General features: G+C 44.7%; 1 protein-coding gene across 1 annotated transcript in view; it reads left to right on the forward strand.

Moving 5' to 3' along the window:
* LOC144108837 (uncharacterized) overlaps positions 1-16,385 on the forward strand; it is a 52,598-nt gene extending 36,213 nt beyond the window's left edge. The window contains exons 15-24 of the mRNA XM_077642027.1: positions 69-132; positions 2,392-2,506; positions 3,658-3,758; positions 5,348-5,466; positions 6,726-6,825; positions 8,207-8,446; positions 10,256-10,516; positions 12,468-12,731; positions 14,207-14,260; positions 16,115-16,385. Coding sequence (XP_077498153.1) covers positions 69-132; positions 2,392-2,506; positions 3,658-3,758; positions 5,348-5,466; positions 6,726-6,825; positions 8,207-8,446; positions 10,256-10,516; positions 12,468-12,731; positions 14,207-14,260; positions 16,115-16,224 — 1,428 coding nt within the window. The 3' untranslated portion in view covers positions 16,225-16,385. The remainder of the gene's footprint in view (positions 1-68; positions 133-2,391; positions 2,507-3,657; positions 3,759-5,347; positions 5,467-6,725; positions 6,826-8,206; positions 8,447-10,255; positions 10,517-12,467; positions 12,732-14,206; positions 14,261-16,114) is intronic.

A 16,385-nucleotide genomic window follows, 5' to 3' on the forward strand; every position in this document is an offset into this window, starting at 1 on the left:
GACAAGAACCCGTATGATATGATACATTGCTGCTTAATGCTGACCGCAGCCTGCTATACGCATTTCAGGTGGACTTCACAAGTAACGCAGTCTTCGCGACGGCATTAATCCTTGAGCGTCCACTCATAACAAGTAAGTATCGAAATACCCCTGCTTAGTTATCGAAATACTACGGTCCAATGACAACACTGAAATCGTGATGCAAACTTCTCCTAGTGAAGCGTTCGTTCTCTTTCTGGTTTCTCACTCACCTAGCGGGAAAAGAAGGTTTTCAAGATTTTTTTATGACCCCGCCATTTTTTATGATGAGTGTAACTGCGTATTGGCGATTCACATTTTTCATAAAATAAATAAAGGCTTTATTTTATTTAGTAGTACTTGCCTTTGCAAGCATAAAAATTCTGATTTAAGTGTTGTTTAGATATTTTTTACACCATCTAAGGCAAATTAAGTATCACAAAGTATAATGAAGCGAACTTCCACGTTATGTAAACGATAGCCATATCTACCAAAAATTGGTCAAGATTGCACGATTTTTTGTTGAATGTTTTTAAGAAAAGGTTGAAGTTGCGTTTCCTGTCTGGAATAATTGCTCGACAATGTGAAAGTTGGAAATTTTTTGCTTATTAATCTCAGTTCCGTTGTTATTGTCAAGATTATACGAATTTCGTTGTTATTTACGTGTTCATTAAAATTTGCGCCTATAGCGTGTGTATGGCGAAACGTTGTATTTTTTCACTTAGCTATTCTATGTGTACTTTAGAGTTCTGTTCCCGATGTCATGATGTTTAAGCTGGGGTTAAAGGTAAAGGAGTAATTACTCATTAGCATCCTCCCGAGTACAGTGATATGGCTGGAAAGGCAAGCTGCAGAGTTTTTCCAGAAACCTCGCAGTCGAAGAAAAATATGTCCTGCTCCAGGGCTCGCACCTGAGACCACCCTCTTTCTGGGGAAGTCGATGTACTAAGCCAGCTAACCAGGACGGCTAACAGATGGCCCGGTGAGGTTGAACTGGTCAGCGGGAAAAGTGATAGTTTAATGCGTTGTTGATGAATTCAGCCTCGCCCTACTATCTTATAGGCGTATAATGGACCGTCACTGTGGGCCTGTTGTCTGATCTAAATCACACTTTTGCCAGATGATTAATTTCCTTGAAGATATCTATGACAAAGTCGATTCAGAACTAGACTGGTATCTCCTTCTGACCGCCTCCTAAGCCTTGCCTCCCTTTTAGTGTATGTGTGTTAATGCGTGTGTTTTTGTCTTGTTCTGTGATGTTTTGTGTATTGTGGTATTGTGTATTGTGTATACTGCTGTCATGCGTGATTTATTTGTAAACATTTCTTTTACGCATATAATAGCATGCTCGAAATGAGTTCTACTCAGCATAATTGGCAGAGCGTCTGCAGCAGAAAGCCAGTGGTCCTTGGTTTGAGCCCCGGGCCACGACGAATGCTTATTTGGCTGCTAAGATTCTGACAGAGATGCGCAGTTTTCTGCCGTGCCAGTATCGTTGGGCTCATTTGGATGATAATGAGCAATTACTGCGTTAACTGCATCTACTCTAATTTTCGGTTACTAATAAATACACTGGGTCAACTGGCGTCAAGGCTTCGCCAGCAAGCCTGCTTTCCCCGCCTGCTTTGCCCCACGCCACAGACATGTAGGCACCATGCTGAAATGAAGCCAATACATTACTATTCTATTTACGAAATTTTTAGTAGTGAGCAGTAGATTACGGGCTGTCCGGAACAAGCACTCAGTCCTTCTTCGTAATCTACGTTGATTCCTTGTATGAGCGGCAGCGGTTCGGTATTTTAAGGCGTAAGCCTTTCTTGGCTCACAAGTGGTGTGGACTGAAGTTGTAGACAGAAGTTTGTGGACGGAAGTTGGGGACGGAAGTTGTCTGCACGAACTGTCAATAAGTTGTATGGTAATTAAAAATAAAATGTAAAAGTTGATTAAGCGACAGCTGAAAAGAAACATATATATGTAATGATAGCTTCCGATAGTGATAGTGGTAGAGATAGATAGTGATTACAATGATCATGACAGCGATAGTGATAGTTGGTATAGCGATGATGACGATAGCGATGATGATAGCGGTGGAAAAGCAAAAAGTTTAAAACAAAACACGAACGCGCAAAAATAAAAGGGAAAAAATACAAATAGGAAAAATAAACTAAGATAAATAAAAACAGAAGACAAAAATAAAAATGATAAAACTAAAAATTAAAATTAAAAATAAAATAACAATAAGAATAAAAAACAAAAAAGAGAAAATAATTTTAAAATTAAAAGTGGCGGGAGAAAGGGAGGATAGGGATAGGTTTTCGCCTTTCCGCTCTTGAGCAGACCTACGTGCAATCCGATAATTTTCTGCGTGCGCAGGTGACTACGATAAAAAAGAAAACTTTGGTATCAAGAGTTTTGACTACAAGGAAGCCGTGATCCCGCTCCAAGATTGTCTGAAGCTATGCTCCCTCAGTGGTCCTAAGGACTGCACGTAAGTATTTATTTTTGAAACCGGTATAAAGGAACTATCGCCTCATGCCGTTAGCGCTCCATTGAAATAAGCCCGACGACTGTGCCTGGGCGAATGATATTAAGTCGTTCGAATACACCGTTATAGGTAATCCAACTAGTATATTGCCGAAAAGTCGATTGTGCAGGGGGGGCCGCATTTTCTGACAGTGTTTTCGTGTTATTCTTTAAGCAATAAGATTTTAAAATTTTCAAGATTTACCTCACCCAATACTGACTGATTCTGGCGGTTAATTGAATTTATTTTTGGTCAAACAACAATTCAGACGATTGGAAAAGCTATAAACACCACGGCCGCAAAAAATAAATAATATTAAATCATTTTTTTTGAAGAAGAAGAAGAAGTCACGAAAACGACTAAAACGACAAAGAAAACGAGCGTGTCCGTTGTCTTTCATGGCGTTTCCGTAAGTGCGTCTTTCAGCGCTATTACTTCTTGAAAAAAAAATGCATTTACAAGTTCAGCTAAATAAAAAACCTGGCTACGCCAATTGAACCAACCTAAGCTCACATGATGCTCAAAAATTCGCCATTTCTTATCCAAATTTCACAAAACAATTATTGCCCTAGAGCTTGCGAGTGCTTTACAACAATTGAAACTATAGAAATCAAGCATAACTTTCCTCTCTTTCCTGTCCCTGCTTCAATAGCCAGCTTTAATCTTTGCCTTTTAAGGGGCGCATATTTCATTTTCAAGTTTCAGCGCTAGTATTGTGCGAGTCTTCCTCTTTAGTCCTGCCCTTTTTCAGTTTGCACTGAAATTAAAGTTAGATCACGCGTACAACTCGCCTGCTTTCCGTACTTCTGCATGCTTCATTCTTTTAATAAGGATAAGAATAAAAATTAGCGGACGCCTAGAGAGCGTCGCTCAGTCTTCTCGCTAAGTCATGGCTATGACTGCACACGACCACGTGGTAAGTCTGGTCACGTGACATAATCCACAAATGCGCTATTAATTAGTTAGTCATGCGTAGTCATTATCTGTCATGATCACCGACGACTACATTGTATACACATATTGCGTAACCTCCCCAAATGTTACATCGGAAACGAGCCGACCATCTCTATGTGCGACCGCACAAAGCTTACGGTCGCCTTTCGTTCGCTTCGCAGTGCTGCAGCCTACTGCGGTGCCTCTTGCTACCTGACCAAAATGTACAGCGAAGACGACCAGCACAACCTCGAACAGTCTGTCGACTGCAGCGTTTACGCAAGTAAGTACACGTGTTACCAAATATCCATACTGACTGAATCAAGCATTTCTAACTGCCACACGCTATTTGCCCAGATAACTACTTGAAGAGTGAGATCAGCCTCTGACTTGAGTCAACTAAGGTGACAGACAGGCAGGTCTTCGGAAGGGTACTCGACAATAAGACCACATCTACACCATTAGTCAGGCTTTACAGAGAAATTCACAAAATACGAACAATATGAACAGCCCCCTTATACGACCTTCATAGATAGCGAAAAACATTTATGTTGAAATATCAGCTGTGATCCAAACACGGCGTAACCAATGTTTAGAAGAGGAATGTGTAACGGGACTGCGAAATGTCTATAATGTTTCAAAGCGATCCATGGACCTCCGTGGTGATTACACCAGCCAGGGTGCCAGACAGGGAGGCACAATCTCACCAATACTTTTTACCGCTTTGTACATAAGATTTTCTAAGGTTTGGATTGGGATCAGCCGAGGATGAGAGTCAGTGGAGAACATTGCAGTAACTTATATTGGCTGAGGGTATCACCCTGTTAAGTTAGGGGAGGCATTGTAGCGCATGATTCAGGATCTATACACTGAAAGCAATACGGTGATACAAAAAATTAATATGAAGAAAAGTAAAAATGATTCTCGATATTCTGTGGAGCAACCAGCAGCTTACGATGGGCAGCCAGATATTTGTAGTGATAAAAGAATGCATTCAGCTAGGGCAAGTAGTGGCCGCAGACACGGACCATAGGAGGAATATAGCCGAGAGAATAAGAATGGTGTGACGTGTATTGGGCAGGTACTCATAGGCCTTGAATATCAGCTTGCCAGAATCCCTGAAAAGAAAGCCGGAGCCAGATGTATTCTGCCAGTGCTCGCATTTATGGAGCAGAAACTTGGACGATAGCAAAAAAAGATTTCGAATAAATTAGCTATGGGAAGAAAAATAATAGAAGTAAGTTAAAGAGAAAGGAGGAAAGCAGAGTAGGTAAGGAAACAAACGTATTTACTGGCGCCCTAGCTGAAATCAAGAACAGATAATGGACATCAGCAGGGCGTGCGATGCGAAGGGAAGACAAGCAGTGGTAGTTAAGCGTAAGAGAGTGGATTCCAAGAGAGGGCAAGTGTAGCAGGCGTAAGCACAGAGTCAGGTGGGTGGAGGACGTTAAAAAGTTTGCCGGGATAACGTGGCCACTGCCTGCTAAAGACAGGGATAGCTGGGAGTCAGCTGGAAAGGTCTTTATTCCGCAGTGCGCTTAACCGGGGCTGGTAATGATTATTATTAACTCCCTAGCGGGCTCGGGCGAGCCAGGCTCATCATTAGCAGACTGACATTTTTTTCTTCTTGACGAATACAGCTTGTCGTGTATTTTCTTGCTTTTTGTGCCCGGTTTAAGGAGAGTAGGACTCGTCCAGAGCACTTTTTTGGCTTGCCGACAGATGGCAGCACGGGTACTAAATGACCGTTTTGGCACCATTTCCGAAAAAAAAAGAAAGGGTGTCCTTTATTGTGTTAATGAAATCACATGATGTATGCTTCCGGAAATCAATCCTTCGAACTCTTTCTTTTTACTCTGTTTGCGAACGCAGAAAACAAATATGGTCTGTCCCGGAACCTTACCCTAACCGACGATGTCATCGATAAACTCGTGACCTCAGTGAGCGAAAGCCAGTTCTTCCTCGTCGTCAAATCTCGTTACGGCTATGGGGTAAGTGAAGATTGTGTAACGCTTTCCTCATTTGCAATGCATGCCGGGGACCCTGAATAAGCGAACATCCTATTTAGTTTACGACGTTTAGCGTGGACAAGTCTCAATCATCACGCCTTTCGAAAATCGTTACTTTAGGGAATAGCTGGCTATTCGAACGAAAGAAAAATTATGCTTACATTTTCTTGCGTTAGTAGTGATTGCTTTTCTTAATTTTGATTTGATCCATTCCTTTAAGCTCTGATTTATTTCCCTCTTATTGCGGGAAGGTATGTCTGAAAAACAGTAATCTGCAATAGTACGCAGTTAATAAGTGCTCGCTGGTTATTTTGGTTATCAGCATTTTTCTGCAACAGACGTTTATTTGCTCCAGAACAAATGCGACACTAAGAAGCCCAATGAGAGCGCGCTTGTTATATTGAACAACGTTAGTAGTATCTTCAAAAATCATGCAAAAAAAATCAGTTTTCAAAAATAATTTCTGCGGTTAACCTTTTAGCCAGTAGAAATCACCCTTAAATAGCTACGAACAGCCTAATTCGCTGTTTCAGTGGTTCATTTTAGCGTGATCTCACCGACAAAGAGTTCCCACTAACTATCTTCACTCCACTTAGCTCTTATGACATAATGCGATAGCATTATACTTCACGTCAGCAGCAAAATCCACCGTTCGATGTCACAAAATTCGATCATTTGTCGAGAGAGGTCACGTGACCTTGTGAAGTCACCATAACGTGCCCACCGTGGCAAGTAGAAACCCGGCCACCAGTTTGTGAGCAACCTTCCCACCACGGCAGGTTGCAATTTAATGAAAGATTGGTCGAGAAAGATCACGTAACCTTGTGACGTCATCACAACCTGCCCACAGGGTTGTGCGCAACCTAGTTTCTAGATAGCAACCTGGATATGGAGTTTACGCCAGGAGCAAGCCGGGGCCGTCTGGTGTCGCGAAATTTGCTGATTGGTCTCTCGAGAGAGAGATGACGTCACAAGGCCACATGACTCCGAAGGAACCATTCATAAGCTGCTACCCAGGAGGCAAATTCAAAGCTTGATTGAAATCGATAGTTGATACATATAGTATATGAATAGTGATTAGCTGCGACAATTGTGAAGTATAACGCTATCGAATTCCGCTGTTAAGATTACTTAAACATCTCCATAGTTCATTTTTTTACTTTACGGATATTTCTTGACCAGCATAGCATACTTGTTCTGTTTCGTAACGCTTGTATCGAACGGAATGCATTCATTTGCAGACTCTTACTTTGATCGCCGAGACGACAGACGATTCCATCGCCTCGCTTCCGCAAACATTCGGCTCCAGCGACCCAGAGATGCGCGACAGGCACAAGAGGAGTAAGTATGCTTCGTGGCTGCTGTCAGCGCATGAAATACTAAACAGCACCCTTTCACGAACATTTTTTCATAATAAGCGCATGCGCTGTCGCACGATTAGCAAAAAACAAACACTGCTTTAAAGTGCTGCTTTGTGGCGTCTAAGATGTGGTTTCCAGCGATGAGTATACAGACGCACTGATGAATTAGAGCAGGGCGAAAGCCTCTAGAGTTCAGCGAAATTTCAGGATAAGGGTTGACTCTTAAATGCTTTGGTAGCAAGCCACTGCTACATTTACAGCTTTGGTTCGATGCTGCACGAGGCGTGGCAGCACAAAGGTACAGAATGTGTAAATTATGACTGCCTCTATAAAAGGTAGGAACAAGTCACGGGGATGTTTACGCGTTGTTTCAAGTTTAGTAGAGTCATTAATCGAGATAATCGGCACTGCGCTAAAAAGCTAAATTCTACGGCCGATCATACGAACTAATGAGGCGAAGCTGCGACCGCAGGGTGCTTTTGCCTCGGCTCTCCTCGGCTCTCGCAAGCCGACGCCGTGGTTTTGTGGAATGGCAACACTGCTCCTGTGGCAGCAACAGGATAATGTATCCCCCCCCCCAAAAAAAAAGGGGGGGGGGTTAGTTTCTAAATTCTTCGGTCTTCCCCAAGGGGAAAAAGCAACAGCGACGGCTACGTCACTCCCCCTCCTCATCGAAACCTCAAGGAAGCTCACGCCATCTCCCAAATGGGTCACACAGCCATGAACGGTGGATCCCCTAGAGCAATCATACCACACATTTGTAGCGTATATGAGGCTCGATGCTCACTGGCCAAGAGATGACCACGTGATTCTCGAAATAGTGACGCCATTGACCTACTTATGACGACCTGCTTGTTACTTCTTCCACTACTGCTGCAGCTGTTACTACTGCTACCGCTAGCAACAGTAGCAGCTGTACTGGCCTCTAGTGAAACTACTGGAGACTCTGGTTGATTCAGACTCGCTTAACTCGATCTTTCGGATCTTTTGAACAGGTTCGGTCCTGTAAACGTGAAGCATAATAAAACAATCACCTTACCTTGAATTCGGCATGATTAGAACAAATTTTCGGAGTCGTTCGAGTTGTAATTATCGAAAAGTGACTGCACTAACTGCACTACTACTGCTACTACTCCAACTACGGCTACTGCCACAGCAACTATGCAACTACTACTACCACCACTGCTACTACTGCTATACAATTACTACTACTACTCGTACAGGCACCACAACAACAATGACGACTGCCCCATAAACTGTAGGAGACCTCCCTGTATCTGGTACAGTTGAAATTGTTGATGCTTACATTCATATACACCTTTGCTCGGGGTGATCTGAGGCGATCGTCATCTCACTCGCAGTCGGTTCAGAGTTGCGCGGCTTCACCACCAGCCAGTTCGGCGTGCACCTGAAGGCCGCGGCGCCTTCTTCGCTGCACGTGGGCACCTTCCCCCTGGAGGACTGCTCCGACATCTGCCGGGACCGGGACGACTGTCTCGCCTTCTCCTCCTGCCTTACGAGCAACGAGTGCGTCCTCAGCTTCGACAGGACTCCGCCCAGCGACGCCGTCGAGAAGCAGACCATGTGCTCCGTCTTCTCCAGTGAGTGGTGCAGGCGAGGGGAAGGGCGCCCTCTGTGGCATCCTCATTTCCCGTGCACGCGTCGTCTTAGGAAGACAAATCCTTGGCTGTTCACCCCGCAGTGAGAGCAGCACTCTCCCCCGTCGATTCCTTCTTGTACACTCTATACAGAGAGAGGAGTAAAAAAAAGAGTGAGCTGCCCTCTAGCGCAGTCCCATTTTATGAAAGGCAATGGGCTAGAGGACAACTTACTCCCCCTTTACTCCAATATAGACTTATTCGTGTTTAGAGTGTAAATGCAGCTTCACGTTATATGCCGAAACTTAAAGAAATCGAAAAATGTTGAAATATTTTTATACAATATCTTCACGTCACTTCAAAACTAAGAATGATCTATTTATTAGTGGAAATATATTTCTCAACGCCAACTTTCAAGGCCGTCCAACAATGTAGGATACTAGACAAATGCGCTCGTTAGGTGTGGTAAAGCTTGGAACATTTGATATCGACATTAAAATCACATTTCACATCACGCGCGATGACAGTTTGCGCAAAAATTATGTTTTTGTTTAATGACCACTTTGTAGTAGATCTGCTTGAATCTGAAAAATGGCGTCCAAAGTAGAGTGAAGGACCTAACCTTGCAGAGGAAAAGTTTGAAGCCTCTTAAACCTACGCTAGTGGGCGCAAGCTTTTTCATAATAATCTTTAAGAGCTACTGCACAAAAATTCGGCATCCTACATGTTGCACGTTAGGCATATATGAGATGAATGAATGAATGAATGAATGAATGAATGAATGAATGAATGAATGAATGAATGAATGAATGAATGAATGAATGAATGAATTATTTCAGCTTTTGTCGTACAGTACAAAAGCTGTACTATACTGTACTGCACTGTACTGTACTGTACTTTGCGAATACTGGCAGGAAAATGCCTGCTTCTCATCTGCATAAATACCTGCAGCAACTACGTACTTGTCGCATACCTGGTTGAATGCTTGCCGCATTCACCTGGTGGTTGCTGCTGCTTGTGCGTTTTCTGTCACAAGGATGCGCACAAATAGTTTCAAGCTGTTCGAAGGCGCGTACCTGGCACTTGCCAGTACTTGTCTCTTCTCTACCGCATGGATGTACGATAACAGCTTCTAGCTATTCAGAGGCATGTCGCTGATGCTAACCAATGCATGAAAACAAAGCGCTTGCTCCGCCAGGGCCCGCAGATCATCTGCCGAGTCCGAGTGGAGCCAAGCACTCTAGAAAGGAGGGGCAGGGTAAGGGAAATAAGGAGCGGTAATGGCAGTGTTACGTGAGTACAGAATGTGTTCTGTGTCTTCCCTCGTCTCCGGACAGCTCGGACAGTGAGCTTTGTTATGCCATCAGAAGTTCCAGAGCATTACTAGTGTGAGGAGAGTTTGAACTTTGCGAAGAACCTGTTGTAGTATTTTTCGCTCGGCCTTAGTCCTGACCCTGAATACAGTTTTTTGCTCCTCCCTCTCCTTCAATAAATGAACATTTTACATCCCAGAGGCGTACAAGAGTAAATTCAACCTGGTAGAAGGCATGTTCCCGTGCTTTCTAGTACTTCTTCCACTTCTACATCGTAGAGGCTTAGACGGATAGCTCCTAGCTTTTCCAAGGCATGTTGCCTGGTACTTGCCAATATCTCTCCCTTCACTGTAGTAGAGGCGTGCACAACTTGGTCGAAGGCATATAGTTAATACTCGCCACTACTTCGTCTCTTATCGATCGCAAGGGTGTGCAAGCACAGCTTATAAACTCTCTCTAAGGCATGCACATGACCACCCTCGTCCCTCCTTGGTCGCAGAGACGTTCACGGTCAGCTTCAACGAGTTGGAAGGCATGTCCCTGGCCATGACGGCCAAGAAGTTCGCCGCCGTGCCGGACAAGGAGGACTGCGCGCGGCTGTGCCTCGGCGAGAAGGACTTCGACTGCAAGTCGTTCGACTACTGCAGCCTGACCCGCGACCCGGCCACCGTGTGCCGGCTGCACGACACGCACCTGCGCGAGTACGGGGACCCCGCCAAGCTGGACGCCAAGAACGCAGAGAAGTGCTTCCACTACTCCAGTGAGTTAACTGCCGGTTACACAGGGGAACGTAACGTATAACATCATAGTAGAAATGGGGCGGAAGTTGTAGTCGCTAATGCTGAAAATTTTCGCTCAATGACCAATGGTCTTTTAAAGCGTTTTTAATTGCCAACTTAGCGATTTGTTCGTCTTGCTGTCACCTCTGCACTGTCTGCGGCCATGAGCATTCTTAAATATTTAAGTTGTCTTTTTTTGTGGCATCATTTGCTATACTTCCACGCTAAAAACCACTTTGGGCAATGTTTATGTGGGACCCACCGCGGTGGCTCAGTGGTTAGGGCGCTCGACTACTGATCCGGAGTTCCCGGGTTCGAACCCGACCGCGGCGGCTGCGTTTTTATGGAGGAAAAACGCTAAGGCGCCCGTGTGCTGTGCGATGTCAGTGCACGTTAAAGATCCCCAGGTGGTCGAAATTAAATCCGGAGCCCTCCACTGCAGCACCTCTTCCTTCCTTTCTTCTTTCATTCCCTCTTTTATCTCTTCCCTTACGGCGCGGTTCAAGTGTCCAACGATATATGAGACAGATACTGCGCCATTTCCCCAAAATCTGCCGCGGTGGCTCAGTGGTTAGGGTGCTCGACTACTGATCCGGAGTTCCCGGGCTCGAACACGACCGAGGCGACTGCGTTTTTATCGAGGAAAAACGCTAAGGCGCCCGTGTGCTGTGCAATGTCAGTGCACGTTAAAGATCCCCAGGTGGTCGAAATTATTCTAGAGCCCTCCATTACCACATCTCTTTCTTCCTCTCTTCCACTCCCTCCTTTATCCCTTCCCTTACGGCGCGGTTCAAGTGTCCAACGATATATGAGACAGTTACAGCGCCATTTCCCCAAAATCCGGCGCGGTGGCTCAGTGGTTAGGGCGCTCGACTACTGATCCGGAGTTCCCGGGTTCGAACCCGACCGGGGCGACTGCGTTTTTATCGAGGAAAAACGCTAAGGCGCCCGTGTGCTGTGCGATGTCAATGCACGTTAAAGATCCCCAGGTGGTCGAAATTATTCTAGAGCCCTCCATTACCACATCTCTTTCTTCCTCTCTTCCACTCCCTCCTTTATCCCTTCCCTTACGGCGCGGTTCAAGTGTCCAACGATATATGAGACAGATACAGCGCCATTTCCCCAAAATCCGCCGCGGTGGCTCAGTGGTTAGGGCGCTCGACTACTGATCCGGAGTTCCCGGGTTCGAACCCGACCGGGGCGACTGCGTTTTTATCGAGGAAAAACGCTAAGGCGCCCGTGTGCTGTGCGATGTCAATGCACGTTAAAGATCCTCAGGTGGTCTAAATTATTCCGGAGCCCTCCACTGCAGCACCTCTTCCTTCCTTTCTTCTTTCATTCCCTCTTTTATCTCTTTCCTTACGGCGCGGTTCAAGTGTCCAACGATATATGAGACAGATACTGCGCCATTTCCCCAAAATCCGCCGCGGTGGCTCAGTGATTAGGGTGCTCGACTACTGATCCGGAGTTCCCGGGTTCGAACCCGACCGGGGCGACTGCGTTTTTATCGAGGAAAAACGCTAAGGCGCCCGTGTGCTGTGCGATGTCAATGCACGTTAAAGATCCTCAGGTGGTCTAAATTATTCCGGAGCCCTCCACTGCAGCACCTCTTCCTTCCTTTCTTCTTTCGTTCCTTCCCTTATCTCTTCCCTTACGGCGCGGTTCAGGTGTCCAACGATATATGAGACAGATACTGCGGCATTTCCTTTCCCAAAAAACCAATTATTATTATTATTTAAAAAATTTTAAACATTATGCCCAGCTCTTGTGTTTCATATTCTCTTTAAGTAATGCCCTTCGGGCTTTAGAGGGAATAATAATTTATGATGACGATGATGAAAGGGATGAATCCAGCCAAAGTATGAATGCATTAGCTGCGGCAAGGTATAATAATCCCACCGTGCGCTCTGCACTTTCCCAACCGCTACGCAGAGAAGTACCTGTACGACTTCAGCAAGACGAAGAGCCAGCGAATCTTCGACCGCCAAGCGTTCACCGTCATCAACCTGGTGTCGGTTGAGGAGTGCGCGCGCCAGTGTTGGGAGGCCACGTTCGAGTGCAAGAACTTCGACTTCTGCTCGCCACCCGGCACGCGGAAACTCGGCTACGGCGACTGCACCCTGTATGCGCGTAGCGACGGCCCCATCAAGACCACCATGTCACCCATCTGCTCGACGTACACCTACACGGGCAACCGTAAGTATTCATTCTTCTAGTTCTCGAAGCGTGGTGGCAAAGCCACAAGCAGCTCTTTACAGTACTGTACTGCTGGGAGAATAACTGCATGCTCTCAGCGTCAGTGGTGCGATAGAAACAACACAAAACAACACGCTACCGTGTCTGCTGTTGTTTTCCGCTCATCACTCACGTTGAGAATCGCAACTCTTTATGTATATAGCGCCGCCGCGGTGGGTGAGCGGTTATGGCGTTCGACTCCTGGCCTGAAAGCCGCGGGTTCGATCCCGGCAGTGGCAATCGAATTTCGATGGAGGCGAAAATCTAGAGGCCCGTGTAGTGTGCGATGTCAGTGCACGTTAAGCAACCCCAGGTGGTCGAAATTTCCGGAGCCCTTCACCACGGCGTCCCTCATAGCCTGAGTCGCTATGGGGCGTTAAACCCCATAAACCAAAACATCTCTATGTAAATAATATCGGCTTGCGCAGCTAGTCAGGACCATAGCATGCCACCTTAACTTTATCATCTATCGCATATTGTCTTTGCCTTATTTTTGGTACATTAGGCTAACCTCCGCCGTTTAGCCATCGTCTTAACCTCGTCACACCGGTCATAGGCCTATACAGCTTAGCTACAGACTCAGCCTTATCACCCTAGCCTGAAGCCAGCGCCTCAGCCACTGAAGAGTGAGACTACGCTACAGCGTTCGCCATACCCGCGTTAGCTTTCGCCTTCTTGGCAGTCGGGATTGTTTGGTGTGTGGAGGGTGACAGCGAATCATAAACAAGCCTCAGGCTCGACACTTTTCACAATTCACGAGCTCAAAAGCACAATATACATGCAGGAAATTTTTCGCTTCTTTTTTTAACACTGATAATATGAAAAACCTTCACGGGGGTGCGTGAGAATTTTCACCCATTCTTTCAACCCCTGTCGATTTCGTATGCGGCAAAATTTTTCACCGTTGCCTTAGTCGTATATTCGCTAAAATTTGATGACAGGACAACGGATAACTCCCTCTGTGGACTGCCAGTAGTTTCCGATTAGACTCATGAGGTTGTCTTTTTGGTCGCGAATAACCTAGAAGAAAACTAAAAGTAATATAATGCTTGAGATATTCGCTGTATGTAGGGCTGTGTTAACGGGACCAGCAAGAATTAACAACAGAAAACAATAACGAGACATGCTTTAGTGGTTTGCAGTCATTTATACTGCTTTCAGTTCAATTTATTTACCAGTTTTCATGCCTGAAACAGAAAAGAAACGCTAAGACCAGCAGCAGTAAAGCTGGTAACCACTAGCCTCACAGAGGTTGCTATCTCACTTCTGTTGGCAAATTAAAAAGCACTAGCATACAAATCTAAAATGCAAAAAAAGGAGGTCTTCATAGTAGTAAAAACCTGTTTGTAGCAACCGTGCACACTATTACGTGGAACGTCGAGGTTTCGTACGATATGTTTGGGCGGAGCACTAATGTATTTCGCTCTTCATTGCAGCCGACATGGTCCAAGCCCCATCTGTCGAGCAAAGTGCTGCACTTCACAGCAACGGTAAGTTGAAACCCGATAAGCAGTTCAAAGGCAAAGTAACCGCTAGAGGTTGCGTGTCAAATCTCTCAGAATAACCGCTATTGACGATGTGGTAATCAACTGATTTCATAATACAGAATTTACAGTACAGTACATCTTTATTTCCAGAAGAAGACAACTGGATGGTCTCTTGGGCTAAAAGCTACACAAAAGCTTGACGAGGCCCAAGAGACCATTACAAGGCAGCAGCGTAAAGAATAGAAACATAATAGATGAATAGTACATAGGTAGACAGTAATAGGGAAATAATAAAACAGTTACTGTGACAGGTAATAATGATGTCAATCACATAACGCTACCAGTAATGAACTGAAACCAAAATAAAACAACTGAAAAGCGCATACGCGGAAACAACAAACAAAGATTAATGGATCACAACTGCACAAAACAGGAATGTAATTGTTTTTTGTTCAAGCCCACTGTGTGTCTATATTTGTTTAGTATTGTAGGGAGGTTATGGGTAAGTGACTGATACTATGACACTGATACTAAAATTTCTCCTCACCTCCCCGAACGCCATTGGAGGGAAACTCATTACTTGCATGTACAGGGAGCGTGAAAAGTTTCCAGGCCACAGAATTATGCTTTTGAGCATATATTCCGGTACTTCACTGGCTGAATTGAGTTGATGCCTACCATGTGTCCCGTCGGTATCTTTTCGTTGTCCCTTGTGTTTTTTTATTTTATTTATTTGTAACATTCTTTCAGACACAGATGGTGTAGGATGACAGAGCAAAAGGTAAATGCTCTCTGCCTGACGAGGGCCCTGTCACCCGTACTGCGCACAGAAATTTACAAAGGATTACAACATTATACAAGTGCTAATGCAATAACAAAAAATAACATCCAACATAAAGCTATAGTTACCATGTTTCAGCCAGTGAATCAAATGCACCAGATAGTCCGCCTTTCTTCTTTAATCATATTCCGGCATTTAAGATGCGCATGAGGCCACAAGGTTCTCTGATGTCAGGATGATGCTTCTGGCTTTTAAAGAGATTTTGAGGTTCACGAGTGTTGTCAACGCCTGACTACACGGCACAAACACAGGCCCTGTGACCTGGCAACTTTTGGCGTGTCCTGTACATTCATTAGCAGCCTTTCTTCTAGTGTTTCCCAGAAGGCCATGTAAATCGTGTACAGTGACCTCGCTCCTGAATTGTCGCCTTTCAGGCTTTTTATTTTTTTCTACATATGCCTTTTTACTCAGAATCAGAGGAAATCGGCTGAGTGACTTGCCTTGCTTCTTTTCCTAAATTCTACACCGCTGAAAACATTTTTATTTTTACTTAAAATAAAAATGTTTCTGTAAACGAAGCGTATACTTCGCTCTATATTATTTTAAGCAGTCAAGTACGTCAGGTTTTCGCAATTATATATATATATATATATATATATATATATATATATATATATATATATATATATATATATATATATATACATACATACATACATACATACATACATACATACATACATACATACATACATACATACATACATACATACATACATACATACATACATACATACATACATACATACATACATACATACATACATACATACATACATACATACATACATACATACATTAGCCTGTCCGTTTGTTAATCTATCTCTGAAAAGACATGAATGATACGTTCGATTATAAACTAAAACTTCGCAGCAGGCACATCAGAAATGAGCTGGCGATCCACAGCTTTGGTCTATTAGTAGACATCGTTTTCTGCTCGTGCTGATGGCCATCACGATGACAATGACAATGGCGGCTGTGAGCTGACCTTCCTCTCTCATCATGGCTACTTTCAGCCAAAGCAGGCGGGCTTGCCTTCTTCATGGTGCTGCTGGGCATTGGCATCGGCGCGGCCGCACTCTTCGGCTACGGCTTCTACAAGGCCCACCGGGCGAACCGGGTCTAGCGGAATCGGCCTCCAGCTCAACCTCCGGTGGCGACTCAACTCATCGCGGCATCCCTATATACTCACGCCCATTATTTATGACCATGAGTGCGTCTCGCGAAAAAGAAAATCTCGCCTATCTTTGGACTGTGTATGGACTACTGGACTTACCACGTCTTGCG

Source organism: Amblyomma americanum, chromosome 10 (assembly GCF_052857255.1).
Source record: "Amblyomma americanum isolate KBUSLIRL-KWMA chromosome 10, ASM5285725v1, whole genome shotgun sequence".
In the NCBI taxonomy this organism is placed as follows: domain Eukaryota; kingdom Metazoa; phylum Arthropoda; class Arachnida; order Ixodida; family Ixodidae; genus Amblyomma; species Amblyomma americanum.